Source organism: Setaria viridis, chromosome 1 (assembly GCF_005286985.2).
Source record: "Setaria viridis chromosome 1, Setaria_viridis_v4.0, whole genome shotgun sequence".
Taxonomy (NCBI): Eukaryota; Viridiplantae; Streptophyta; class Magnoliopsida; order Poales; family Poaceae; genus Setaria; species Setaria viridis.
The window spans coordinates 36613110-36639509 of NC_048263.2; the positions used below are offsets into that span (position 1 = coordinate 36613110).

The window sequence follows — 26400 nt, forward strand, 5'->3', positions numbered from 1 at the left end:
TGCACCGGCGCCCCGTGGACGCTGACGCTGACGACGTCCATGCACCTCCGGCGAAAAGACGACCGAAGCCCCCGTCGATGGCGCCGTCCCCGCAGGTTCGTGTTCCGGGCGCCGCTGGAGACAGATCTGATAGATTTGCAGGAACACTAGGAGCTCAACTAGTAGGTTAACTAACTCATTCTTCAGATTAAATCAGTGTCCTAGAATCTAAACAGAGATACAACCAAGAGGGAGAGATAGAGTTAGAGAATGAGAAGGTCACCAACCATCGGGCTTAACACTTGAGGTCGCCATAGCGGTGAAGATGACAGTGGCATTGACGCAGGGCGGCGGTGGCGGCGCGATGAGTTGGCGAAGCTTCCCGCCGCTAACAGCGTAAGTAGATCGGATACTAGAGTTGTTGGTGGGCCCGGTGGGCACGGCGTCGAACTTTGACGTTCGTAACCTTAACCCCCACCTCCGCTTTATATGCGCTGCGCGACGGGAGTGGTTGTGCGCCCCCGATCAGGGCGGGGGCGCGGATCAGGGTCGGACTTGGCCGTTGGGCCAAATTCGGTGGAGATCAAACTAACAAGATCTCCACGAGCCTCTCAGCTCGTTTTTTCCAGGGGGATGTTTCCATCGGGGCCGGGTGATCTGGCCGCCGCCGGCCACGCCCAGGTGCACGCCATGGCCACGATTGCGCCGCCGCCGCTGCTTGGCGTCAGCGCTCCCGCCGCGAACGGGTTTGGCAGGCCACCGCCGTTCGCCGCATGGCCGATCTTTGAGGGTTCCGCGGCGGCGCCCAGCAGCAATACAGATCATTCCACCGCGCCATTGACGATAATCTACGCTGGCTCTGTGCGCGCATTTGACAGTGTGCCGATGGAACAGGTACGATGTCAGCCCTAACTCTGACGACACGTTGGTGACCGAGTAGTGTGTGGTTGTGATCATATGCCATTACCTGCAGGCTGAGAAGATTCTGTATCTGACTGCAAAAGAGGCTCAAGCTGCAGAAACCCCGGCCTTCCAACAGCCAGAACCAGCTGCTGCACTCCCAATCCCAAGTAGTAGTGCAGCGCAGATAATGACGCTCTTGGGTTTGGCTAATGCCAATGATAGTAAGCAATTTCCCTGCCTCTGAAGATTGCCTCTGGGTATGGATGTGCATCTTAATTATGCCGGGATGATCTGATTGCTCCAGGTCTTCTACCGAAGAGGGCGGCGTCCCTTGTCCGCTTCCTGCATAAACGCAAGCAAAGGTAAGAGCACACCACTCAGACTGCTAGTTCATGTCATTATTTTTCAATCTTTATTATCTCAAAACTTTAGTGTGGAAAATTTTTCAGCCTTGGTTTGCTGAAAACAAATCGCTACTAGTAATTAACCTTGTTCCCGATCCGATGAATGGGACAATCAGATTGTCTCGTGCTGAATCCGTATCGGGAAACTGTTGCACTTTGATTTTGCTTCTTGCAGGGTGGAGAGTGCAGCAGCAATGCCTTACCCTTGCGAAGAGGTACTGCCAGTGCCTGCTCAAATGGACCCTTCCACTGCGGTTTACGCACGAGACAAAGCCCCGTCTGGGGACATAGAACAGCCATGGGGGACCTCCGAAGATGGGGCAAAGAGCATGAAAGAAAATCATGGAGAGGCCGAGGAGGCAGTGAACACTAACCTGAAGCTATAGCTGGTCTGAAATCATCGGCTTCTGCACATTCTTGAGTTCGTGGATTCAGGCATCAGAACCCATTCCGCTTTGTCATCTTCACAATAAAAATACACATGGGTGTGCCCTTTAGGATCTATCTCATAATATGGTGTAGTAGGATCAGCTAACCTGTTGTACCTTCAGAATGACTGCTAATTGCATATCTTAGTGTGGCGAGGGTGCTGTCTAAGTGTTAACAATTCTTTGATCTTATTTGTTCATGCTGGGAATAGTGTAAAATTCTTTTTAGCTTCCTGTGGCCTTGTTTAGTTCACCCCCAAATCCCAACTTTAGCACTATGTAAAAAGAAGATTTCCCGTCACATCAAACTTACGGTACATGCATGGAGTACTAAATGTAGACGAAATTAAAAACTAATTGCACAATTTTGTTGTACTTTGCGAGATGAATCTTTTGAGCCTAATTAGTCAATGTGTGGACAATAATTCACAAATACAAACGAAACGCTACAGTGTGCTACAGTGCTGGCACAGTGATTTTGGCACTCCAAAATTGGGCAACTAAACATGACCTATGTGTTTGGTGATGGAATGCTAGTAAATTCTGTAATGCCTTGCACTGTTACAGTCTTGCAAACCAGTTCCGTTCGGTGTACGATAAAATTGCATCGCAGACTGTAAACATCCGGTCAATTGCCTGACTTCGAATGGTTCGCACTGTCAAGGTTTTGAGTCTTGCATCAAGGTGATCTGTACATTCGGAATTATAGGATCTGCTGAATCACTTCCTGCGTCCTGATATATAGTCAGACTCAGAAGGTGTTCTGGAAAAAAAAAGGTAATAGAACTAGTGACAGTTTATATACTACTTAAAAAAAAACATAACAAAATTTTGTAACAAACAATGTTTTGAGAGATTAGGAGATGAACTTTCACTCTTCCATAATTGATAAAGAAATCTATGCCTCCAAATTAGGCTGGTCTGGTACGCGAGACGCCAACAAGAAAAAAACACTAAACACCCACAATAAAGAATAATAAAATAGTCAAAGGTGTTTACAAAGGAGTGCAAAGGTTGAGATGTTCAAGTACTAGACACCATATTGTTTGTCTGTGAAACCAAAGAGGAGCAGAGATCGCAAGGTGGTCGCTTTTAACAACTGGACCAGGAAACAGGAAGTGGTGATTCACAGGAAGACTCAAATCACCGCGCATCAAGGAAATCTTTGCCTCCAAATTAGGCTGGTCTGGTACGCGAGACGGCAACAAGAAAAAAACACTAAACGCCCACAATAAAGAATAATAAAATATTCAAAGGTATTTACAAAGGAGTGCAAAGGTTGAGATGTTCAAGTACTAGACACCATACTGTTTGTCTGAAACCAAAGAGATCATAGATTACAAGGTGGTCGCTTTGAACAACTGGACCAGGAAACAGGAGGTGATTCACAGGAAGACTCAAATCACCGTGCATAAAGTGATATAAACACACAGAAGCTACTTTGCTGTTCTAGAGTGCTTGATAAGCCAGTCAATGACAACGTCTATGTTCACAGAATCCTTACAGGAGATCATGTAGCAACAAACTTCACGATCCTGTATTGATTCTAATCCACTGAAACAAAGAAAAAGAGCACTTCAGCTAAAATATCATGTACTCCCTCCGTCCCAAATTACTGTTCATTTTGACTTTTTTAGGTACATAGCTTTTACTATGCAACTAGATATATATTATGTCTAGATACGTAGTAAAAGGTATGTACCTAGAAAAGCCAAACCGAATAGTAATTTGGGACAGAGGGAGTAGAAAGAAAGAAGAATGATGAATAAGGTAAGCCCATCTGGAACAAGATTAAACTCACAGTTGGTCAACCAAAGCCTGCTTAGAAAGCGCTTCTGACTTGTCAATTTTGTTGCCAAGGACAAGCAAGGGAATCCCAGCTAAAGACTGTTTCATCAGCAGATCATGCAATTCACTTTTCGCTATTGGGACACTATCCCGATCCGCAGCATCCACCACATATCTGCAATTAAATCACAAGATTAACAAATCATTATCCATCCGTGCTAGCTAGTTAGGCTAGAGAACTGAAAAATACCTGTGTAACACACACACACAAGAGAACATGGTAAAGATAGGAACAAACAACATGGTTACATTTTCAAAGGTATCTGCCTATTCAAGTAAAACAAATATAGGCTAAAAAAAGTAAAACAAATATATGCATTAGAGGATATGGCTCTGTAAATGTAATTGGGTTCCTTTATCCTTTATTTTGATAAAAGCATCAATCAAAAGTCAATACAGTGATACATTAACGACTCACTGCAATAAAACCCCATTTGTAAAGCAGCATAACTGGCGATGCTCCAGTATGTGTCAGTTTCCAACTTAAAAACCATGATCCTTCAACATGTATAGCCTATAGCGGTAAACAGAATGCAGCACACATTTTTTGACTGGCCATGAAAAAACATCATCTACATATCATGCAGTTACCCACTTTAATATCTCTTTGCTACATGGATAAACATAGACAATGCTCCGCTACTAGCAGATGGTTTGACTATTTTTGTAAAATGAGAAAACAGCAAACGTGCTCCAATGGAAGTTATTTGTCGTATGTTATGATCCTATCTTATTATCACCGAATTGAATATACAATGTACAGAATATGAAATATCTAAGAAGAGAAGGAATTACAGAATGGCAGAAACTCCTCGGCAGTAGCGCTCCCACATAGTCCGGAATCTCCGTTGCCCACCAAGATCCCAAAGTTTAATTGTGACATTGCCCTTGGTAACTTTCCGCATATTAAAGCCTACCTGTTTTAAGAGGTGAGCATTTTGGATCACTTAGATAACCAAAATATTATTCAGGATATCATAAAGAAGTGGTGTACATACGGTTGGAATCATGTCCTCGCTGTAGCCACCAGTCTGAGAAGCACAGCAGCCATGAGTTAAAATTAAAACATCACAGCAAACATGATAATATATCTTAAGTCGGGTGAGTAGATGCATACAGCAACAGCATTGACTAGAGATGTCTTCCCAGCATTCTGTAGGCCAACCAAGGAGAGTTCCATCTCCTGCTTAAAAAACAAGCTGAAAACGAGAACATTACTGCTGTGGGTAGGATTGTAATGATTTAATATGTACTGCTTCAAAGCCAACAAAATGCTACTCGATAGCTAAGGCTGGCATGCCTACTAATCTCAGACTAGCTGAGTTAGCTCGGAGTTAAGATTTAAGACTGTAACTTTAGTAAGAACTTTGCCAACAATATTCAAAACCATAGGTAATCCCATATAACACAAGCAGAATGCCAAGAGTACACAGGGCAACGAAAAATGGTCTCAAGCTGACCAGCTGGCTACGAGGCAATTTGAAAACTAAGATTCACCAAATATAAGCTGGACGAAGTAAGCACTTTCTCAAGAGCAGGACACAGATTGTTCAGAACCATCCTAACAATGAAAGTCCCCATTCACACATGCAGATTGTAGGCAGTCCTTCCGAAATATGGAATTTAAACTTCTTTCAGACAGTTGAATATGATATTTTTCATCCCGTACTCCAACTAATGATCTTCACTCTTCAGCCTTCTAACTATACTGACCGCAGCAAAATCTATCTAGGTTAGTACGCAAAAGCAATTAACGAATGCTTGTGTTAACTAATAGCCTGGATCTAACTGCGGAGAGCACACGACCCACTTCAATTCGCAATGAAGCCGCATAATCTCGCCGCACAGTAATCCCCAATCTAAGAGAACTCGTGGTTCTGCCCCCCAATCGAAACACCCTAGGTTGTGGAGCCAACAAACGGGCGGGATTTCCACCAAACGAATTGGAGCGAAAAGGGCAGACGGCGGGAGAGAGAGGGGGAGAGTCCGGGAGCACGAACCTTCGGAGCCAGTTGAGGAGCGAGTCCCAGAGCCCCATGCCGCTGTCTCCGGCGATCGACCGCGCGCGCCAAGGGCCGGATCTCTCTCCCGAGGGGGAATCCGCGGCTGCGGCGCGGGGAAGGGGACGAGCTGGATTCGATGCTGCGCCTGCGCGACTAGGAGACGACGTGTCGCGGGCGGTGGGAAGCAAATCGAAGGCGGGGCGGCCGCGCGCGGCTGGCTCAGGCTGGCCTAGGCGCGTGGCGTGGCGTAGCGTCCCGGGAAGGGAGATCCGGAGATGGCCAGGCCAAGTGGGTCTGTTTGGACGTCATCGTATCGGCCGTGGATTCTTGTGGTTTTCTTTCTTCGGGTTCAAGTTGCGATGGACGGATAAAATATAAATCCAACGGTGGGAACGTGTCCAAGGCAGTAGCAGCCGCCACCGTCGCCACCTCGCAATCCAGACCTAGAGCTCGGCCGGTTCGGTTCCGCGACATGGAGTCGCACGCCGGATCAGAGGAGGCGGAGAAGGAGCGTGCCCGTTTGATGCCGCAGGATCCAAGCTCGACGAGGAGAAAGCGCGCGCCGGCCCGAAGGAGGAAACGAAGAAGGCGCTGCGCCTGCGGGATCCCGTGCTCCGCGAGTCTCGGTTCCCTTTCGGGCCGGAGGAGGATGGCCGCCGCCGCGATTCCAAGGCGGGAGGCAGGAAGAGGAGGAAGAAGGTGACGATGAGGTTGGACAAGGCATCCGTCGAGTGCATAGCGGAACTCCCACTTCCCCCGCCCTTCCAAACCTTCCCTCCGTGCCTGGACCTGCGGTTCGTCGAGGTACAAGAAAGCTGGGCCGCTAGGCTAAGGGCTGAGCGTGAAGAACACGACAGGATCCTCAGGCAGTAAGAGGATCACGTGTACGCTGAGATCGAGATCGAGATCGAGGTCGTCGACGACGACGACGAGGAGGACGCTGGTGAGGGATTAAGGGTCGCTAAATAATTTATTGCATGTTGCCTCTTTGTATGGAAGGCATATCCAAATTCTAGTTGTAGCATGTCTTGTGTGTGATCCTGCTGCTATCGTAAGTTGGAGGACTCGTATCGTTTCTAAAAGAAATGAGTTGAGGTTGAACCTGAAATATGAGCCAGGGATGCGCGTTAGGCTGAAGGCACCGGTGCCGTTTCTTCAGCAAGTCTCCTAGCTGATGCTAGGCGTATCAGCATCTTTGGAGATGCTTTTAGTCGCCGTGCACATAACTAGTAGATTGGACTTGTTTTGTGGTTTACCTCGACAAACCCCCATTCACATCATCACGACACCATTGGGCTGCAAATGGCCATGACGAGGATGCTCCGCCTATCTGTGTGTGGGCCGATCGATGCAGCCCAGCTTTTGTTGTATGCGTGTCCTTCGGCCTTCTGTTCTTGCAACAAACGAGCGTTCTGTGAATCTGTCTGCTGTGTGGCGTCGACGAAATCCATCCAATCCTCGCCGCCGGTTGACGTCGTCCGCGCGCCCCAGCCGGAAGACCTGCTTCCGCATCCCACGTAGCTCAAGTGCACGCGCACGGGATCGGCGTGCGGGCATTAGAGAATTCCCTATTTGATAATTGATATGAGATAGGCTGAGGAGTTCTTTGAAGAACTCGGGGTGAAGTGTTTGGAACCAGCCAAAATTTTGGGCCCGGGGCACTAGCTGAGGCCATTGGAGCCTCCCTCTTTTTATCTACCTGATGAGGCAAGATACAATCCTCCTACGTGATCGTCAAGTTTACCAGCTCATTATAACTATTTACCTTGATGGAATTCAGTCGTTCCCTGAGCTTCAAAAATTTTCGTTCTCTACTTGACACCAAGTTCAAGTTTCATTCCTTATACAACACTCTGTTGGATTTTCCATTCGAGAACCGTTAAATGCTCTGCGAAAAGATGATTTTACCCATGTGGGTCCCACCACCCTTCTCCCTCTTCTCTTCCCTTCTCCAACTCCAGCTCCCGTACGACGTGTTCCTCCTCTCCTCCTTTCTCCTCTCGTTCCTTTCTCGGCGTCCTCTATAGGGGCTTCCTGGGGAGAATCCGAAGCAGAACACCTGGCGTGGTGGTGGTGGTGAGGGAGAACCGTCGCCGCCGTCGTCCCGCCCCCTGTTCCGCTCCCGTAGCATCGGCCGGCCCCGCCGTCCTGACCCAAACAGCCTCTCCAAGTCCTCGTCCTCGTCGTCGTCGTGAGCCGCGGGGACGGTGGCCGGTGGACGCATTGGCTGCTACGGCAGTGGCGGCGAGGAGTCGCCCTTCTTCTCGACCACCTCCGTCGCCGCCGCGTCTCCCGGTGGATGCTCGTCTTGGGCCACCGGGGCCAACGCGAGCGGCTGCTCATGTGGAGGGTGCGGTCGCGGCGGGTCGAGCAGGGTAGGGTGCGGCGCGGTGACACTGCGATCGAGGCTCCTGACTGGTGCGGCAGCGAAGGGGCGGCGAGGAGGGACTTGAGCTTGCGGAAGCAGGACTCAAGGCTGGAGGGGAGGGCGGAGTTGTCGGCAACGTGAGCGGTGTTTAGCTTGGCGATCTGCTCGAGTGCGATCAGGTCCACCGCCTCCGCGAGAATGGCGTTCACCGTCGACATCTCGCCGCCACCCAAGTAGGCCATGGTGGGCGCCGCCGGTTGCGTGGAGGCAGCGCCGGGGATCGGGAGGCCGAGGCCGAGATGAGAGGGAAGGGGGGAAGAAAGAGAGTCAGCTGTAGCTGGGGGAGAGGAGGAACACGCCGTACGGGAGCTGGAGTTGGAGAATGAAGAGTGGTGGGACCTACAGGGGTAAAATTGTCTTTTTGCAGGGTATTTAACTGTTCTCGGATGGAAAATCTAACAGTATCGTGCGAGGAATGAAAGTTGAATTCGGTATCAAATAGAGAACGAAAATTTTTTGAGAGAAAAAAAGAACAAGTAGTTTTTCCAGTATCAAATAGAGAGTTCTATCTCGTAGCATTCGTTCTCTTCGTCCTCATCGACCGGCCCGTCGCACTCGCACCCCTGTTCGATCGGCTGCTGTTCTCTGCGGCCAGCCGGCCACGTACGTCGGACTGATTCGCGCGCTCTCCTGTCCAGTTAACTTCATTTGCTCGAGGCGCACACGGTTCCGGACGTGCATGGTGCACATGTCGTCGTCGTGCGCATCGCGGTCGCCGCGCGTCGCGTTGGCATGGCGCCCTAGCCATGGCCTCTATGGGCATGCACGGCGCTGGCATTGGCATCCGCACTCGATCCGGCCTCAGCGTGTAGGCCAGGCGACCAGGCCCCAGCAGCGCGGCCAGAAGGGCGCGCACGGCATCGAAGCCCCTCGAAGAAGCTACTACTAGTACGAATAGCTAGCAGGCTGGCCGCCCGGAATCCGTGTAATGAAACGAAACGGGACGAAATGATAGTGGGGAAAAGGGAAGGGGACGGGACGGGCGAGATCGGTGGCACGATCCATCGAGAGCATGCATGGAAATATGGAATGGGAATGCTGGCTAGCTAGGCTGGTAGGGAGGATAAGGTAGTTAATAATCGGGAATGGAGCACGGGGCCGGCAGATCTCATCCACCTAAACCCACTACCCGGAGCGGAGCCATGGCATCATGATGCTGCCTGCCGCTTGGCTCCGCCCGATAGGGCGCCTTGCCGCCTTTTGCAGCCGGCGGTATCGAGAGCACAGTGCTTGAGTGCTGTGATCGATCGCCGATCGGGATCTCCTGTCACGTCGAGCGAGCTGCTCCGCCGAGATTCCACGCGCCGGCTCCATCTGGCGCTCCCCTCCTGCTACCAAACCCAACTCGTCAGTCACATCCGTCGACCACAGTGCCCCCGGTGGTTCGCTGGAAAACCCTCCGCGAACGAATGAAACGCACCTGTGCGCGTGACCGGGCAGGCGGGCACCGCAATGTGGTGTGGTGCCTGGTGGTGGTGGACGGCTCAGGTGAAAGAAGATCCCGTCCCGGGCCCGGCCGTTGGCATCACTGACCCGATCTGACCACCCAGTGATCTGGGACCTGTTCGCTGCAGCTTATTCAGCCGGCTTATCAGCCACCAAACAGTATTTTCCTCTCACAACAAATCAGCTGTTTCAGCTTTTCAGCCGACTTATAAGCTAAAGCGAACAGGCCGCTGAGCGGCCCGGCCGTCGATCGGTTGGGGCCTGCAAATATATTCACATTTTATACTCAAAAGGCTCGAGTGCACGCTTGCACTGCAGGGACGATCTTTTTGTTTATCGATTCCTTGATCTTTGGCTTATTTTTTTAAGCAGCAGCAGCTAGGCGCTACGAGTCGACCGTGGGGGCTAACCACTCCATCTGCCAGGAGTAGAATAGTAGAACCGCTAGATTTGCCGGTCGGACCATCAGCGTCGCGCGGCCGGGCCACCGCCCCACCAAAGACGGCCGCAGCGCATGCAGGGAAGGGAATGGCCGCGAACGCATGCAACAGCGCACGCTTCCACTCAGAACCCGTTACCCGTCCATGCCTTGTGTTGTGTGGCAGACTGGCAGCAATCCACCCATTACCACACGACGATACGAGAGAATGAAGCCTAGCGCGGGGTCCCGTCCAGGAGCCAGCCCGGGCACGGCGAGATCCGAGTTCGTTGTCCCATCATTGCGGGCGCCTGACACATCCCCCTCGCCTTTGCCGGCGCCCCGGCCGGAAAAGCCACCGTCATTGGGTCATCCCGGCACGATCGGCCGGGCCCTTTTCCGCGACGGACCGGAAAAAAATGAAGTGGTGGTGGAGTGGAGTGGAGGGCGCCACACGCGCGCGCGGCCGCCGTGCGATGACACCTGGGAGCTCTGCCGGCCTCTCGTCGCCGGCCGCGGCCGGGTCAGGCCGCGGCCGACTCCGATCCGTCGCGGCTGCGGCAGCGGGCAGGCGTGCTCTGCTGCACCGCATGATGGGATGCAACGATTTTGCCGGCATCATGGTAGCCTGCGGCGCGTACTGATCCTGGCCGTAGAGCGTAGTAGAGGTCAGGTCGCACTGATTTGTGTGGCTTTTGTTTTTGCAGGGATTTGGATACGAATTATCATGTGGCCTGCTCTTCGATTACGACCTCTTTACAGATAATACGAGACGTTCATGCTCATGCATGCTCGACTCGAGAGGTATAATGAGCAACAGTGGCGCATGATGTGCATACGGTACGTACACGTACGTGTCACCGAAGCCTGTTCCCAAAAAGCTGGGCTGACGTGTCGTGCTCCCGTGCACCCCGAACTATCACAGGCTAATCCGAAGCGCAAATAAACCGGTGACGCAGCGATTACGCGATGCTGAGGTCACGCCGTGGGAGGGACGAGACGGGTCCGGGCGAAACATTCGCGCGGCTCGGCGATTACAGGTGAGGTGTGTTTGTGGCCGGCCAGCAGCAAATGCGCGGGCCGGGCAGCTCGCTTTTGCAGAGGACGATGGAACGGACGGCCGCGTCGCTTTCGGCAAAGCTCCCTGTCGCGCCGCCCGAGCCATCGGCTTCGGGCACATCAGGCACTCAGGCAGGCAGGGTGTAGCATGTAGCGTACCCCCGCGAGCCAGACGTCCCGCCCGGCGACCGGGCACCTACCGGTGCTGACAGCGGCTGATGGAACAGCACTTCACTCAACACTGATGCATGCGTGTGCTACCTCGTAGTATGTGCTTGGTGCTACTACTGTATAGTCTGTATTACTGAACCAAGAGTTTTTTTTCTTTTTTGTGTTTGCAGTTCTTTTTTAACAATGATATAATGATTTGAAGGAGTGATATATACAACACTTCATGTATCTTGATCAAGTGCTATGATGCTTTTGTTATAGTCGTGTGCTACACATTGCCTGGACTGTTGTCTGTTGTTGGTCTTTATGCTGTTCTTTCTTTCTTAGCATCATTGCATTGTTGATTTAAGATTGAAAAGTTCAAGGGAGCCAAGTTCATGCCCACCTTGTGCTTTTTCCTTACTTTACACCAATATATTACTAGCTCAGACCTTACAGCTGGCTAGGATCTACCTTGAAATGTCAAATAGATTTTTTTTAATTTGCTTGAGGGGTCAACCGATCGAGTACAGTGGAATGTTTGGTCAACAGATAAAGGTTTGTTCAGACATCACAAAATGAAAAGGGTTTTCAAGGACGATTTCGAAGGACTCCATGTGCATTCAGGATTACCGAGCCAAAGCTCTGTGCAATGAATTTCTGGTACGGAAGAGTCTCTGCAGCAGTCGTCATACCAAGACATTTGGTTTGGTTGGGGGTCTGTGCAATGAATTTGTGTTTTTGCCATTGTCCTGTCCAAACTGTACTTGAAGTTAGTACCATGAAAGGTAGCATTCCACATCAGAAACTTCACATTCCTGAACTGTACATCAGAATTTTACTGTCTCGCTCTAGCCATCAGATGCAATCACTCTATCTTTCTCCGTCTTTTTTTTCACGAATCACGCACTCGGTTTCTCTCCTCATAAGCAATCATGCATGCATGGACATGGATGACAGGATGAACTTGAATTCACCCAAGAAACCAAAAAAAAAAGAAAAGAAGAATTGAAAGGAGAGAAACACATGACATGCAAGAACAGAGATGATCACGAACCACGACAGTTTCTAAGTCCTACCAATCAGCAGCATCCTAGTATCGGCATCACATCCAGACTTGTTGGTCGAAGCCATCGCCGGGGTAATGGTCGAACAGGTCGACGTCTACGCCGGCGCCGTCGTCGCCGCAACCGGACAGGATGCCTGCCCAGTCCATGTCCATGATGCCATCCACCTGGAAGAGGTCGATGGGGTCGGGCCAGGCCGCCACGTCCGCGCCGGGGGTCGCGACGGAGGCCGAGGCGGCGGACGAGGAGGAGCAGGACGGCGACACGGCGGCTGCCGTGGAGGCCGGGGACATCGCGCCCTGCAGCGGCTCGGCGCTCGCCGGCGCCTCCTCGTCCTCGGCGCCGGCGGCAGGCCCATGCGACGACGACAGCGCCTGCTTGGGCTCTTCCCGCACGTGCGGGGGATCGCTCGCCTGCGCCGCCGGAGAGAGCGGGCGGTGGGTGACGGGGTCGATGCCCATCCTCTTGAGCTTCTTCTTGATGTGGGTGTTCCAGTGGTTCTTGATCTCGTTGTCCGTCCGCCCAGGGAGCCGCGCTGCGATCTTGGACCACCGGTTGCCGAGCTGCGCGTGGAGGTCGATGACCAGCGCCTCCTCCTCCTCCGAGAGGAGGCCCCGCTTGAGGTCCGGCCGCAGGTAGTTGGTCCACCTCAGCCGGCAGCTCTTCCCGCACCTCAGCAGCCCTGATGAGAGAGGAGATCGAAGCTATGTCAGGATGCTGAATTGCCATCGACATCTAACATTCTGCATGTCGGAGTAGCGAGCTCCTGGAAGGAAAGTAGGAGACAGAATCGGCAGTGAGTGATCTCGCGATCGAGCACCGCACCTGCGAGCTTGGGGACGAGCCGCCAGCAGCAATGGCCGTGGGAGAGGAGGAAGGCGACCAGCTTCTGGTCCTCCTCCGCCGTCCATGGTCCCTTCTTGAGACCGACCTTCTCGCAGCACGGCTGCCTGCCCATCTCTCTCTCACACACACCGTGGATACAGAAACGAGAAGCGGTTGACTTGCGCGCGCTCTCTCTTAACTCACTCTAGTGTGAAGTCAGAGGTCTCAGCTCTCAGCAACGCCGGCCGCGGCCAGGAGTGGAAGAGAGCGAGAGCGGCGGCAGCAGCAGCCTTAATTTGGAGGGGAGGCGCGGCGCAGGGGGATTAATAGGTGCGGCCCGAAGTGGAAAGGGCCGCGCGTGGCGGGGAGCGGGGGCGGGGTGACCCGCACGTGTGAGCCCGTCTCTGACTGGCCTGTGGCCTGTGACCTCAGCGCAGGCGCAGACGAACGCTGCCCTGGCTTCGCCTGCCTGCGACGGCGATCCGATGCGTGCACGGTGCACTGGGCCGACGACCACGACATGCTACTAGCTAGAGGGGGCTTGGTTGAACGAACCTGACCAAGCATGTACCAGAAGCCCAGTGGGTAAGTGTAAGAAAAGGAAACGGGGCAAATCGCCGTGGCAGCGTTGTAGAGAAAGGACCCTTTGATGCTGGAGGAACACAGCGTCAGTCATACTCAGAGATCATGAGTATAACAACATCCTGACAGGTTTTTGCATGGTAGGAGTTGACCTAGCAGTTAACTTATTAGTGTATATCTACACTAGATCCTAGGGATTTGATTCCAAACCAACATTCTCCAAGCAAGCCTCTTGGTTGCGAACCTTCTCGTAGCCGCGATCTAAAATTTAAGGCTAAACCTGACCGAAATTAGAGGCTCTGGTGCAACCGACACAATTCAGATATCAATTCCATCACAGGGTTGAGAGGACAGCAAAACTCGAGAAAGTATGAAGATAATTTTTTTTTGAAGGTGAAAGTACGAAGAGAAATGGAAGACAGTCGGCCATCGACCTGGAAAACGACCGATGATCTCGACAGCAGGAACTTAGGACGCGCCCTGTGGAAGACGTTTGCCAATTCATTACGACAAGATGTGCACAGTTCGGGTTGTACACTATTAGCTGATGATGCGGTCACTCCTCTGACAAATCTTCCACAAATGGATACTGTTCCGAACAGATCTGCTCGGTGACAATCGACCAACCGGCATAAATCTTGCATAGGAACGCGACCGTGTCGATTCCCCCCTCACCCCCTTGTGCGACAAGATGCAAACAATGCATAGTTCAGAAGCATGACAACCAGCATGCTTTGCCTGGCATGGTTAGCTCCATGTTTATGCTATAATCATGCATGTCTCAATATGCCCCTTAAGCAGATATTTACAATATTGCTAGCTAAAGGATACAACTGACAACGACGATGCTCTGAAGAATATGTCCCTGATCATTACGGCAAGATCTATACTCCGGTTAGATGAGGATACAGGTTACAGCTACTGCAATTCTTCTGATCCTACAGCATCACTTCTGCAGCGGTTCAAAGGATCTCGCATTATACATGCACTTGTAAGCTGTGACATTAGGATGTGTTTTGCACGAGCTTTGGATGCGTCGCTGCATATATTGAGCAGTTGGGATCAGTCTTCAGGTGCGAGAGGAGATGTTGCACGTCTGGCCTCAAAATTTCTATAACTTTCCCGCATAATGTCAGTATCTCCAGCTTAGGTTTGCTAGTGCTCTGAACGGGACCCCCTTGGCCTTCATACATCACAGCATGATGCCTACTTAGCAAGAGAGAGAAATTCATGAGATGATCATGCAGCAACAATTTGACGGGAATGAGAACAGAAACGAAGTGCATGTCAGGAAGGAAGTAAAAATATCTTACAAGAAGTCAATTATGTCTGTAATTTCTGAAGCGTCCACAGGATTCGGGACCTGAGAGTTCTTACCAAATACATCACCCAAAACATTGAACAGTAAAGCCAAGGTCTGCAAATCCAAACAACACAACCAATAATAATTAGTAGAACAAGCAAGAGAATGTATTAGTCTGTAAATAATTCAATACAGCAACATATTCGCACAGGCTAGCAAGTACAAAATTATCAAAAATGGGTTCAAACAAACAATCTTACGTTAACAACATAATGCAAGAACTTAAGTAAATTTGGAAGTAATTATTTAAAGCTTGATCATATCAAAGACACCCAAAGCAAAGCATGCGTTTAAAATACATGTAATTTCTAACAGAAAAAGTTGGAAGAATACTAAATGATGTAACATAAACTTGCTGGGGTTATTGAGTGCATTGCAGGTACAGCATGCGTTGATCCAATTCAGATTCATCAGCGCCTCGCCGTACAAAGTTGATGACTTCAAATCATGACCAATTCCAACCTCATAATTTAAATGTAATGCACATTCTTTTTAGTAACTGCGAAGGAAAACCAAGTATACCTTCATGAACAAAGGTCGAGCAAAGGCTAGACGAGGTAACAAGGGACCCAATATGCGGAAGGCGATCCTTAACATGGCAACTGAATTAACTGGCCGAAGGTGTTTTATGACAGTATGGGTAGATTCCAGCCATTCTTGTGGAAGATTGCTAAAGAATGAGTGCAGAAGGGCGACAATGTTACCTGAAACCAAGGCACAGATAATACAAGTTATAAATGTAGGCACTATCATATTAAGTTAACTCTGATCTGATCCAGCTCAAAAGATGAAAATCTACCTATGGCTGTTGATGTGTTGTCTTGAGAAGCCCATGTAGGATCCAGCAGTGCATAGCCAACAGCAGAGTCAAGCTCTTTAACAGGCCTCGAACTATCAGCTAGCCACCAGCAATCTTTTATGACACGGGCTGCTTCTGAGTATAGTTGCATGTGAAATTCTGGTGGGAGTTGTGCCAGCAAAAGACCACATGCTTGAATCATTAAAACAGACAATTGTTGGGAGGAGTAGCCACTCCTAGAAACAAAGTTAGTGGCATTGATCCCACTTGCAGCACTGTTTGCTTGGTTGGGACCTGCAGATTCAGCACCTCCACCTGAAGGAGAAGTTGGCAGCCCAGAACTTTGCCCCAAACCACCTGACATTCCTTGGCCACTATTTGACTGTATAAGCATTGCTTGTACATGAGCTATTATTTGAACTAAAGAGGACACTATTTGAGCAGCAGAGACGGGAAGTGAGAGAATCTCAATAGCTGCTGTTTCCAAAACAAGCTGTGTATATGACCCAGGATCTTGATTCTGATAAAATGCCCTCTGACCATCAGTGTTACCGATTCCACCAGCTTGTGAAGACGCATGATGCTTGTTGAAAGTCGAGCGTGTTGTGTCTGCTGGGTTTGATTTGGATTTGCTACTTAAAGGAGGTATGACATTATTGACCAGGTTTAGCAAAAGGTTGGCAAAGTATTCCGGTGGTGGACAAACTGATGAATTAGATGACACTAAATATTTAGCAAAAGACTCTGAGAAGGGAGTCTGAAAAAAAAACTTGTAGTTAGCAGGCATTAGGTATAAAAGGCTCCAACTAAAAGAGTAAATAGGTTTACCTTAGTGCTAACACCAAGCAAGTTGAGGATCCTACCAATCAGTTTGATTGGAAGATGACCATAGAAATATGCAAGAATATCACGTACAAATGTAAACCTTAGCGGGTGGAAGGCAAGCAAGGAAGAATAAAATGCAAGAACTCTGTCTGCAATATCTGTAGCATCATTCTCAATAAGCCTATAAATAATCAGCGGGATAACAGGAAGCAAGCGCGCAGCAATGTCATCGAAGAACGGGGGATAACTGCATTATAACACAACACATACGAGTACATCAAGATTCTATAACCATGAATGAAACAAGAAAAATGGTGAACATAAGGTCTACAAGGTGAATCTTTGACCCAACATTTCTATAAAAAAAATATAATATTTCAACGAAAAATAACTGCACATTATGAAAGAAATTTTCATGATGGAGCGAACAACATCAAACTTATCTTCTCAATCTACATGATTTTTCATCAATTGATGGTCAAAGCTATAAATGTTTGACCGACAGGAAGTCTAAAATGACTTGTATTTTGGATAGGAGGGAGTAGACAGGTAGCCCTACGCTAAAGTAGGACAACATCTGGTGTAGCAACAATATGCATCTAAGAAGAAAATCATCACATTCAAATCTGTTTGGTAAGCTGAAAGTTAATAGCAGCCTTATAATTTGGAACAGGCGCAGCATATAATACTTACAATATCAACCTGTCAAAATTGAGTTTTAGGCTGGGATATCAATGGATAAACAATCATTGATCATAGAGGAAATATAGTCCTATTAAAAAAACTACACACCATACTAGCCAAAAATATGAACAGAGCATCCAAAATACCAAACTATGTCAGGAAACCAAATTAGTGTAAAGAAACATGACTATGGAATAACTAGATGGAATTGCTATTCAACACAAAATACCATTTTTTTTAGTGGCACCTATTTATTACATCTGTGCCACAAATATGTTACACAAGTATCAAACATGAATAAGTAATTGCATAATTGCTTGATGTCATCAAATTACCAATTATAAAACATTTTTGCAAGTAAATAGATCAAAGGGTTGCAATTACCGGTCCTTCCATGATAAATGGTTACCAAGAGCTTTCTGGAGCTCAACTCTTTTAGGATGTTGATTTTTGAGCCAATGCTCTGGGGAACGAGAACTGCAGAATGCCTTGACTCTTTGCTGAAGTTCTGGCTTTTCAAGCAGACTTATCTGTGATTTAAATTGACGATCAATACTAATTATGTGCATGCATGGCTGAAGCAACTAGTAATATATTAAATTTAGTCCAGTAAATCCATTTTAGTAACCGTGAACAAGCAATACAGAATCTAGGCAGTTACAGGTTACCGTCAAAAACTGGAAACCAGCAAGCTCAAAGCACTAGTCAATAGTCAAATGCAAGGAATCAAGGTGCAAGCATAGTGACATCTTATTGACAATCTTGGTTGGTCACACTGTGGATATACCACTTACACTAGATTCGAAATCTGTGAATAGAATGTAACTAGAAGCTTTAAGGTCTAACCAAGAACACCTGTTGAACTGGCTACTCCGTCTGATCGGAAATGCTAAGTTGTTCTGAGATTTGTGTCTGTCAAATTTCTTGGGCTTTGAGCATTAATATATAAAGAATTACATGGACTGATAACATGGGATTGATGCTACTATAAACATCATTTTTTCATAATTTACAATTCTAGATCATCTCAATGTCTTAAATGACTTAGATTTCCAATCAGAGGAGTATAGAATATTTACATGTTTACCTATTTCACATTTGAACAAAAACAATCAAAACTAAAAGAACAGTTATGGTCCAACACGATGTCAGAAACATAGAACAGAAACTTTTTTAAGTTTCAAGAGTATTTACCACAATGCGTAAAGCATAAGGATCATCATCCCTGTCAATAAGAGCTAGCAGTAGAATATCCAGTGGAAGAAGCTCATGTGTCCATATAAAGAAAGAAAGATTTGTGATTGCTTTGGATAGTAAGTCCTGCATAAATAAAATATCAGAAATTTTACATGGTAGCTTCTGAATAAAGTAGGCCATAAGCAGAAGCGAAAGAGAGTTTTCTTAATACACCAGTGAAGTATACAAGCAGCTCTTGTTCTGAATAAGCAAACCTGTGCTAGATGGCCTCTTTGCACCTCAAATTGGATATGATGCAGAAGAACATCAACCATTGTATAGATATTTGCTGTAACTTCCTCAGGTGAAAACTCCCTTAAGACACGAGCCTGCATGAAGATCACAAGATAAACATATAGAGAGAAACAAACAACAGTCACATTAAAAGAAAATTAAGAAACATACAAGATTTGCACTGTTGATTTCAAGATGTCCATTCATCAGCATCCAAGCACCAGCACAAAGGTATTGACGATGCTGAGGGAAACTGTGGCTCAAATAAGTCATGACATAGTTTGGCTCAGCAGATGGTGAGAGCAGCTGATTGCATTGGTTAATGACAGTTGTTTCTGCCTGGAAAAAAAAGAGAGGGGGAAGCTATCAATACACAAGGTAAGGAATTATGCAGCCTGGCGAAAATTTCACTGATAAACATGTGGTAGCAATTTAAGGACACTACAAACAGTATTATATTATAAAATGAAACTTCAAGATTTTTTATGCTTATGTAAGGATACTGCTGACCAAACTTTCGCTGATAAACATGTCGTATCAATTTAAGGACACTATAAACAGTATTATATCATAAAACGAAAATTCAAAATTTTTTATGCTTATGTAAGGACCCAATAGTATTTGAGAATAAATTTCAATTAAAAATCAGGTAATAAAACTCCATCAGTGCATTTTATTGAGCCCATTCCTTACATGCCGTTATAAACTTTTTGCAGTCTATTATTGCCATCGATGTGTCAATGACTCGTTGGAGCCACCTTTTCACTGACAGTGGCATTAAAGAAACTTTGGATTTAATCAATGGACGGTGAGAAGTTTTCCCATTTTATTAACCATAAAAGTACTGACAATATCATTCTGTAGACTTTAAGTGAAAGGATATGATGAATTTCTAGCAGCAACAGTAAATAAGAAACTTTAACGGACTTCATCAAAAGGCTACATGTTGTACATGAATGCATAGAAGCATTGAATAAAACATACAAATGGTCAAACACCCAGCCCAAAAGATAATAAAAATAATACCTGCTGCCATGCTTGAATAGCTTGGCCCCTCTTATCCATTCTCCCCATTAAAAAATCACGAATAAGAGGAGGAAAATAACGTAGCGTCTTTTCCGACCAGGTATGCTGACTGGTTGCCATAATTTGCTCTAGCAATGGTTGAAGATAAATCATGTGTTCAACCTCAGCAATTCCACGTGTCTTGATGGTGATAGCGAGACTTATTATCGTTATGCGGTTAAGAGTTTCAGTAAACTCAGTTGGCCCCTGCATTAAATGCATGTAAAAGCTAATTTTGTATGATCTGTTAATTGTCAAATTTCCAAAGGCAAGGAAGTACAATCATTACCTTCAGTTCTTTTTTCACAAAAAAGAAGTCTTTCAGCGAGAGAATCAAATTCATGCACAAATTTTCAGCTAATCTGAAAAGACGATGCTCTCCACGTTTACCCTTAATCATTGATATTATCTTTGTAACATCATACATCAATGCCTTGCTTTTTCCATGATACCTGAATAACAAATTGTTGCACAGAAAAGTAGGCATAATACATAATCAATAGGAGGAAGGAGTTATTAGCCTACTCCAACTTTAAAAGCTTTGTTGAACTGGGTGTCCCTCCCTTCCAAGGGAAAAAATATTCACGGAGGGGATAAAGGTCCAATCATTTGATTTGTTTCATAAATTAAGATTTCCTATCAGATAAAGAGGGACAATATAATAAATTATTGGATTACCTATATAGAGGAAGTAGCCTGTAATTCAGTATCTCAAGTAGGAGCAAAGAGACACCAGATTTGCTCAGAATAGACGGAGATCTTTGGGTTAATGTCTGCAAAGTTTAATAAAATAGTGGGAAAACGTCAGAATTTTCACTACTTGTTATGTATGTAATTTTGAACATGAAAAGTTTACGCCACAGAAGGTCAGAAACCAGACATAAAGAACATTGCCAGGGTGGCATGATGCCATGCCACTGCATCATTAGTATAGTTCACCACACGAAAACATAAGAACTTACCGTAAAATGGGGACGGAACAATGAATGAGGCGCTATAAGCAGTAATCTCACATAGGTTTCCACCATTGCAATGCTAGGTACAGCCTATCCCAAAAAAAAGTAGAGGTGAGAATGAAAAACTGATAACATTTGCTGACAAACATAGAGCTGTCAAGGTGCAGATACTTCTAGAGAAATCTATTTGGTGAAGGTTACAGATGATTTCATAAGGTGGAAATAAATTACTTCACATAATGTAAGCAAGCCTATGATAATTTCAATATACATAAATAGTTAGCTACTCTCTCAGTCCCAAACTACTATTCAATTTAGGTTATTCTAAGTCAAAGTTATCTAACTTTGACCGAGTTTATTAAAAGATATAATAGCATATCTATACCATGTTAGGAATAGCACTTGTATTCATAACAGGGGCTCTCTAGGCCCATATATATACAGGTACAGGAGGGGGAAATATACAGAAAACCCCCTAACAGAAAAGGTAAATTACCAACAGTACATATACATCTAACAGATACCAAATTGGTTTCATTGAATCCACCATGGAATATTTTTTGTAGTGAATTTAATTGGTATGGTAGATATTATTATATTTTTCTATATCAAAGTTAGACAAGTTTGACTTAGGACAAACCCAAATTAAATAGTAATTTGGGACAGAGGGAGTAATTGTTTAAGATGATATATTCATGTGTATATTGCAATCAGAATAAAACATGCCCTAGTTGTAAATATTGAAACAACTGCATGTTACTTAGATCCACATGATTACTTACGAGACCAATTAAAAGGGATAGACATGGATTGAAAAATAGATAAATAGAAGGAATCAACTTAGGTCTTAGCAGCAATTCATGTTTTGTGTTCCTACCTGGCCGAGAAATATGGTCTCTTCAAGCTGGAAAGCAAGCTTCATACAAAGATTAATAGCCAACCCAGAAAGCAATGACATTGACAGAGGATATGTTTCACGCATCATCATTATTCTTTCATTTGGCTGCATATTAGGCCCCTGAATTAAATCTGCCATTCCAGCTGACGTAAACCAGTTCATTACTGCTTCACAAGCTGGCTGCGCCATAGTGAAGGAGAGAACCCAGAACATCCCCGTTGCCCGTTCATCCAAGTTCGTAAAGTCTATCATTCTCTCGCCAGAAGCTATTATTTGGGGGAAGAAAGGGTAACTTTCATATTAACCATAGACACAGGAATGAATGCAAAGTGTAATCATAGTGTGTAAGCATAAATCTCACTCCAGAAAAATACAAGCGTCAGAGGAACTCAAAATTGCAGTGCAAATAGAGCATGAGTTTTGCTACTTGAGAAAAGGAGTAAGATTTTCCCTGCAATCGATTGATTACATATTGCCTATCTACAACGTCAAATTTCCTTCCACGAATTCTGGATCTACCAGGTAATCATATAGACCAAAATCATAATGACACGTCCACAGTAAGCAGGTACCTTTTGTCATCTGTTTCCACCACTCATCTATTTGTTTTCCTTTCTGAAGCTGATCACTGTTCAAATGCTCTCTGATTGAAGTATTGAAAGACCAAATGCGCAGAGTCTGACTGCTACTAATGAAATCAAGAAGAATACTTTGAGGGCCAATATTATTGGCATCAAGGCTCTTGTCTTCTTTGTGGAATGAAATTATCTTTCTTGTAGTTTCAACCTGATAGCCCAAGAAATAGCCAGAATGACGACGAGATATATAAGAACAGAAACATGAAAAATACTACCAAAAAATCATGTATGCTTTTATATTGTAATAGCTCTCGCCTCAGATGTGAGGTTAGTTAATCTGATTTTGGCAAAGTAGTGCTATCAGTTATTAAAGTTCTAAAAACTTTGAGCATAAAGTTTATAAAGCTCCTTGAATGTTTGCCAAGTAAATCATCAGCTAATTAATTGAAATTAATTGAAGGAACAAAACAGTAAAATTACAAGTAATAGTACAAATATATATCACCTTCCTTGGGTCTGAACTAAGACTATTCATCACTATCTCAATGCGGATAATCTGTGCAAGCAGCCAAGTGACATGATTACTCCGCAGAATCTGTTGGTCACTATTTGTCACTCGAGAAGCAAGCTTATCCACAAAATCAAGGAAGTCAATGCATCCACTTTTCATTAGGAAGAAAAAGATGTCAGCAAACAAAAGCCAATCTTGCCAGCACTGAGTCTCTGCAATAGCATAGCAAAGATTTGATGAGTACGGGCAGACAGTAGCTAACAACTTTCCGCAAGGAAGATTACAATATCCTTAATCCTTATATCCAGCTCTTTATGTTCTTTGAAGAAAAGGTGCCCCATATAAATATTTGGAGAAAGGGGTGTACCATGGAGCCATTGGTGAAAGGGGTGTACGTGTACCCCTGGATGGAACATATGGTTCCTACCAGCTCTATATTGAATGCACAAATGGTGGAGCTTTTCAGATGCTAACCTGAGTTAGTAAGCCTCAAGAGTTCGATTGTCCTGTCAGCAACTGCCTCACCAATCATATCAGGAGAGAAAACAGCTCCAGGAGTTGATGATTGTTGAGACTGTGATCTGTAACAAGGGGCAACGAGAAGAACACGTCTCCACCAGTCTGGTGATGGGGTTGTGCGGAGAGCATGCCTCAAGCAACGAAGAGCACGTTCCCAGTCTAAACCACCCTTAGGAATGGAGTTTGCAAGATCCTAAACAATGAAGGTAAAGCTTTGATATCCCGCCAGAAATAAAAATAGAAAACAAATTAGATCTGTATCCACTTATGGCTACCAGTTGTGATTTTTTTGTCATTTCACTTCTTTCATTCAAAACATTCATGCTGCCAGCATATTACTAGTAAGCATGCACATGTAGCACATGTGGAATCAACAATGGTGCAACGGGGTCTGAAAATTCCTTATGATGATGAAGATTACCTCCGTGACATGAAATGTGCCGTTAAACTAGCTTATTATTTCAAGTAATTAACTAGTACATGAGAGCACAGAATTTCAAGTACTTGTTCTTATGCATAAATCCTTTTGTAGTTGATGCACTTAAACTGTTATAATTTTGACACCAGTATAGGTCTCTGAAATGGGCGCGTTAGAATGACATTAGTAGACCTACCTCCCAAATATTTCCATAAGATTGTACTATGAAAAACAATGCATGGTCCAAGTCGTATATGGTAGGCCATAAGAAAGAAGCAAAATTAGTGTGTATAGTATTTCAAACGTCGTTAGCACAACACAATGTGCTTGTAAATTTAAAAATGTTTTTCACAGTTTACCTAAATAGATCTATGTGTTATTCGTGACCATCCACTTTAATACTGCATGGACTCTCCAAGGCATTTACATTTTCATCATTCTTCTTTTTAATCTTATAAACTTTAATAAAACATTGTAGGGAGCAGTGAATAGTAATTACGACTAGAGTCATCAGCACAGGAGCTTCCATGTACATTAAATGACAAGCGCACAGATGCAGGTATGGAGAAAATACATTAGAAACATAAAAGGGGAGAGGCTGTTAATTAAATAAAAGGTAACATTACCTCTCCATGTAGTGGCTCTCCCAATACACTAGGGTATGTAATGGGAGAATAACGCAGATTAGTAACAGATTCACCAGCTATGCTTGGGTAGGATTGTGATAAGAAACGATGAGTTGCAAATGTTGGACAATGAAGGTGTTGATCTAACATTTGCATGTGCATGCAAACCATGTCCCTCCTCCTATGGATCTCCATGATTATACTAACTAATGCTTCATCATCAGGAATGTTTTCAAGAAACTGCAAGTTGCAGCGTACAAGCTCATAGAATGGAATGCGGCATTTCTCTTCATTAACTAAAATCCATATAACATCCAAGCATAGATGCATCCATTCATGTAAAGGTTTTTCCATCCTCCAAGTTTGCATTGCATCAGCTTCGTCCATGCTGTGCGGCCTCTGGTCCCAGTTAACCAGCCAATTTACCATATGCTGGAAAATCACAGCATGAGTAGCTGGTTTCAAATTGGACTCCAGCCCTGCCAGAATTATCCTACAGGACAGAAGATGCAGATAGCCAATTTCTGCTCCCCTGCGAGACTGGTCACCTCTTGCTGCTGCACTAAGCTGAGCTGCGCTGGAGAATTCAGCTGCCTTAATTGGTGACACATTTGCACCTACTGGTTGGTCAACACCAGATTGAGTAGGAGATCCAATGGTGTTCATTACTGACAAAGGTGAAGCTGGATTTGAAGGGTGGAAGTTTGGAGCATTTGGCATAGCCATAGCTGATGAAGATGGAGTTACAGGGCCACCACCAGTCACAGGAACTCCTTGCCCCATAGGCGCCTCCATGGAGGAAACAGCATTAAGCAGAGATGGAAGGAGGTTGTCCCATCTAAGGTGGCCTCGAGCACATAAGCACCGTGTAGCAAAGAGCAAGAACTCAGATTGTGGTGCGTGGCTACTACACTGCAGGACAAAGGAGATCAGAACTGATTCTGTGACTGCCTGCAACTGGTCCTGGTCCTAAAAAAAAAGTAAATTAAACAATTATTTTTTCAGTACTCCTCTTATGCCAAACAAGACTAGTAATGTAATTCTTATGCTTACAGGGTACTGCATGCGCAGCTGCTCATAATCTGAAATGAACTGCTCATCACGGGGAGGCAGATCTCTGTTCATAGCTGTCACTCTCTTCTGCAGCTTGTTCCTGAATAATTCGATTTCCGGATAGCATCATAATTTGAATAAACTTACTCGATTTGTGTGCTCGAACTACAGGCCTACAGCATACGCACTAATTTAAAACGAACAGAACGTGTAATCACCATAGCAGTCTGAACTCTGAAGCCCTGAACTAGTAACCAAATTCCCCCCAAAAAAATCTGGCCTAATCTATTAACAGCAACCCGAACTGCAGCATACCGCGTATACATGTAATTCAGATATCCAACTATCAAAAGACGAAAAGTCGCAAAACTAAAAGCCGTCTCGAAACTCCGCTAGGAGGGAAGCAACTTACGAGCTCTCTCTCGATGGGTCCTCCGCTCTCTGCTTCGAGTTCATCTGCAAGCCACAAGCACCCAGGGTCATTACTAGCAGGAACCGTCACTCGGTGGGTGATCAGGGGCGAGGGATGCACGCACGCCGAGGTAAAGGGTGAAGAGATCGGCGATTGCCGGCCGCGCCGGGTGGTGGTGGAGCTGCATCTGCCGCTGCTGCGGCACCACCGCCGAGGCCGAGATGGCCGGAGACATCGGCTGCCTCGGCCCGTGCCCCCCGTCCATCTCCGCCGCCGCGTCGCGCTCGTCGACGGCGAAAGATGCGGTTGCCCGACTCCGGCCGGAGAGGGGAAAGGGTTTACACTGACTAGAGCAGTCTCCGGTCTTGCGATTTCGCTGTTCTTTGGAGGCGGGCGGAATGGACGCTGGGATGTGTACGGAGGCAGATCCAAGCGCCGACGTTTTAAGTAGAGTTTTTCCAGGCAAATGAAATGAGTCTGATGTGTCATGTCTGCGACTTGCTGGCGGAAACTGGGTTTAAGACTTTTTCTATCGGAACGAAATGGAACATGTAAAGGGAAACATCCAAAACGAAAGACGTGAGTGACAACGATTTGGAAAGAACACGTCTGTTAGCGAATCGAGTGTAGCTCATCCTTGCGGTGTCGAGGTCTAAGTCCTCAACTCGACACCGGTGCTCATA

At 46.1% G+C, this 26400-nt stretch overlaps 4 protein-coding genes across 4 annotated transcripts; 1 reads left to right on the plus strand and 3 right to left on the minus strand.

The window, feature by feature from the left end:
• The first annotated feature begins 669 nt into the window (after window positions 1-669).
• On the plus strand, window positions 670-1672 carry LOC117836920 (protein TIFY 10a). The gene is made up of 4 exons (XM_034716452.2): window positions 670-873; window positions 953-1103; window positions 1187-1244; window positions 1462-1672. The coding sequence occupies exons 1-4, from the start codon at window positions 670-672 to the stop codon at window positions 1670-1672; spliced, it is 624 nt and encodes a 207-aa protein (XP_034572343.2).
• Window positions 1673-2933: 1261 nt separating this feature from the next.
• Window positions 2934-5852, minus strand: LOC117836978 (ADP-ribosylation factor-like protein 8c). The gene is made up of 6 exons (XM_034716510.2): window positions 5563-5852; window positions 4680-4761; window positions 4561-4593; window positions 4358-4479; window positions 3516-3677; window positions 2934-3268 (listed from the first exon to the last, which is right to left on the minus strand). Exons 1-6 carry the CDS (start codon window positions 5598-5600, stop codon window positions 3151-3153), a joined length of 555 nt encoding a protein of 184 aa, XP_034572401.1. The 5' UTR covers window positions 5601-5852; the 3' UTR covers window positions 2934-3150.
• Window positions 5853-11881: 6029 nt separating this feature from the next.
• LOC117844910 (MYB-like transcription factor ODO1) lies at window positions 11882-13389 on the minus strand. Its single transcript, XM_034725761.2, has 2 exons — window positions 12959-13389; window positions 11882-12815 (listed from the first exon to the last, which is right to left on the minus strand). Exons 1-2 carry the CDS (start codon window positions 13089-13091, stop codon window positions 12172-12174), a joined length of 777 nt encoding a protein of 258 aa, XP_034581652.1. The 5' UTR covers window positions 13092-13389; the 3' UTR covers window positions 11882-12171.
• An 856-nt stretch (window positions 13390-14245) lies between these two features.
• On the minus strand, window positions 14246-26095 carry LOC117836986 (mediator of RNA polymerase II transcription subunit 23). The gene is made up of 21 exons (XM_034716521.2): window positions 25842-26095; window positions 25718-25761; window positions 25306-25405; window positions 24253-25221; window positions 23164-23401; window positions 22684-22901; window positions 22173-22386; window positions 21580-21866; window positions 20709-20792; window positions 20425-20519; window positions 20036-20198; window positions 19708-19953; window positions 18853-19020; window positions 18663-18776; window positions 18406-18531; window positions 17596-17741; window positions 16531-16774; window positions 15703-16459; window positions 15426-15607; window positions 14854-14957; window positions 14246-14746 (listed from the first exon to the last, which is right to left on the minus strand). Exons 1-21 carry the CDS (start codon window positions 25980-25982, stop codon window positions 14545-14547), a joined length of 4842 nt encoding a protein of 1613 aa, XP_034572412.1. The 5' UTR covers window positions 25983-26095; the 3' UTR covers window positions 14246-14544.
• Window positions 26096-26400: the final 305 nt, after the last annotated feature.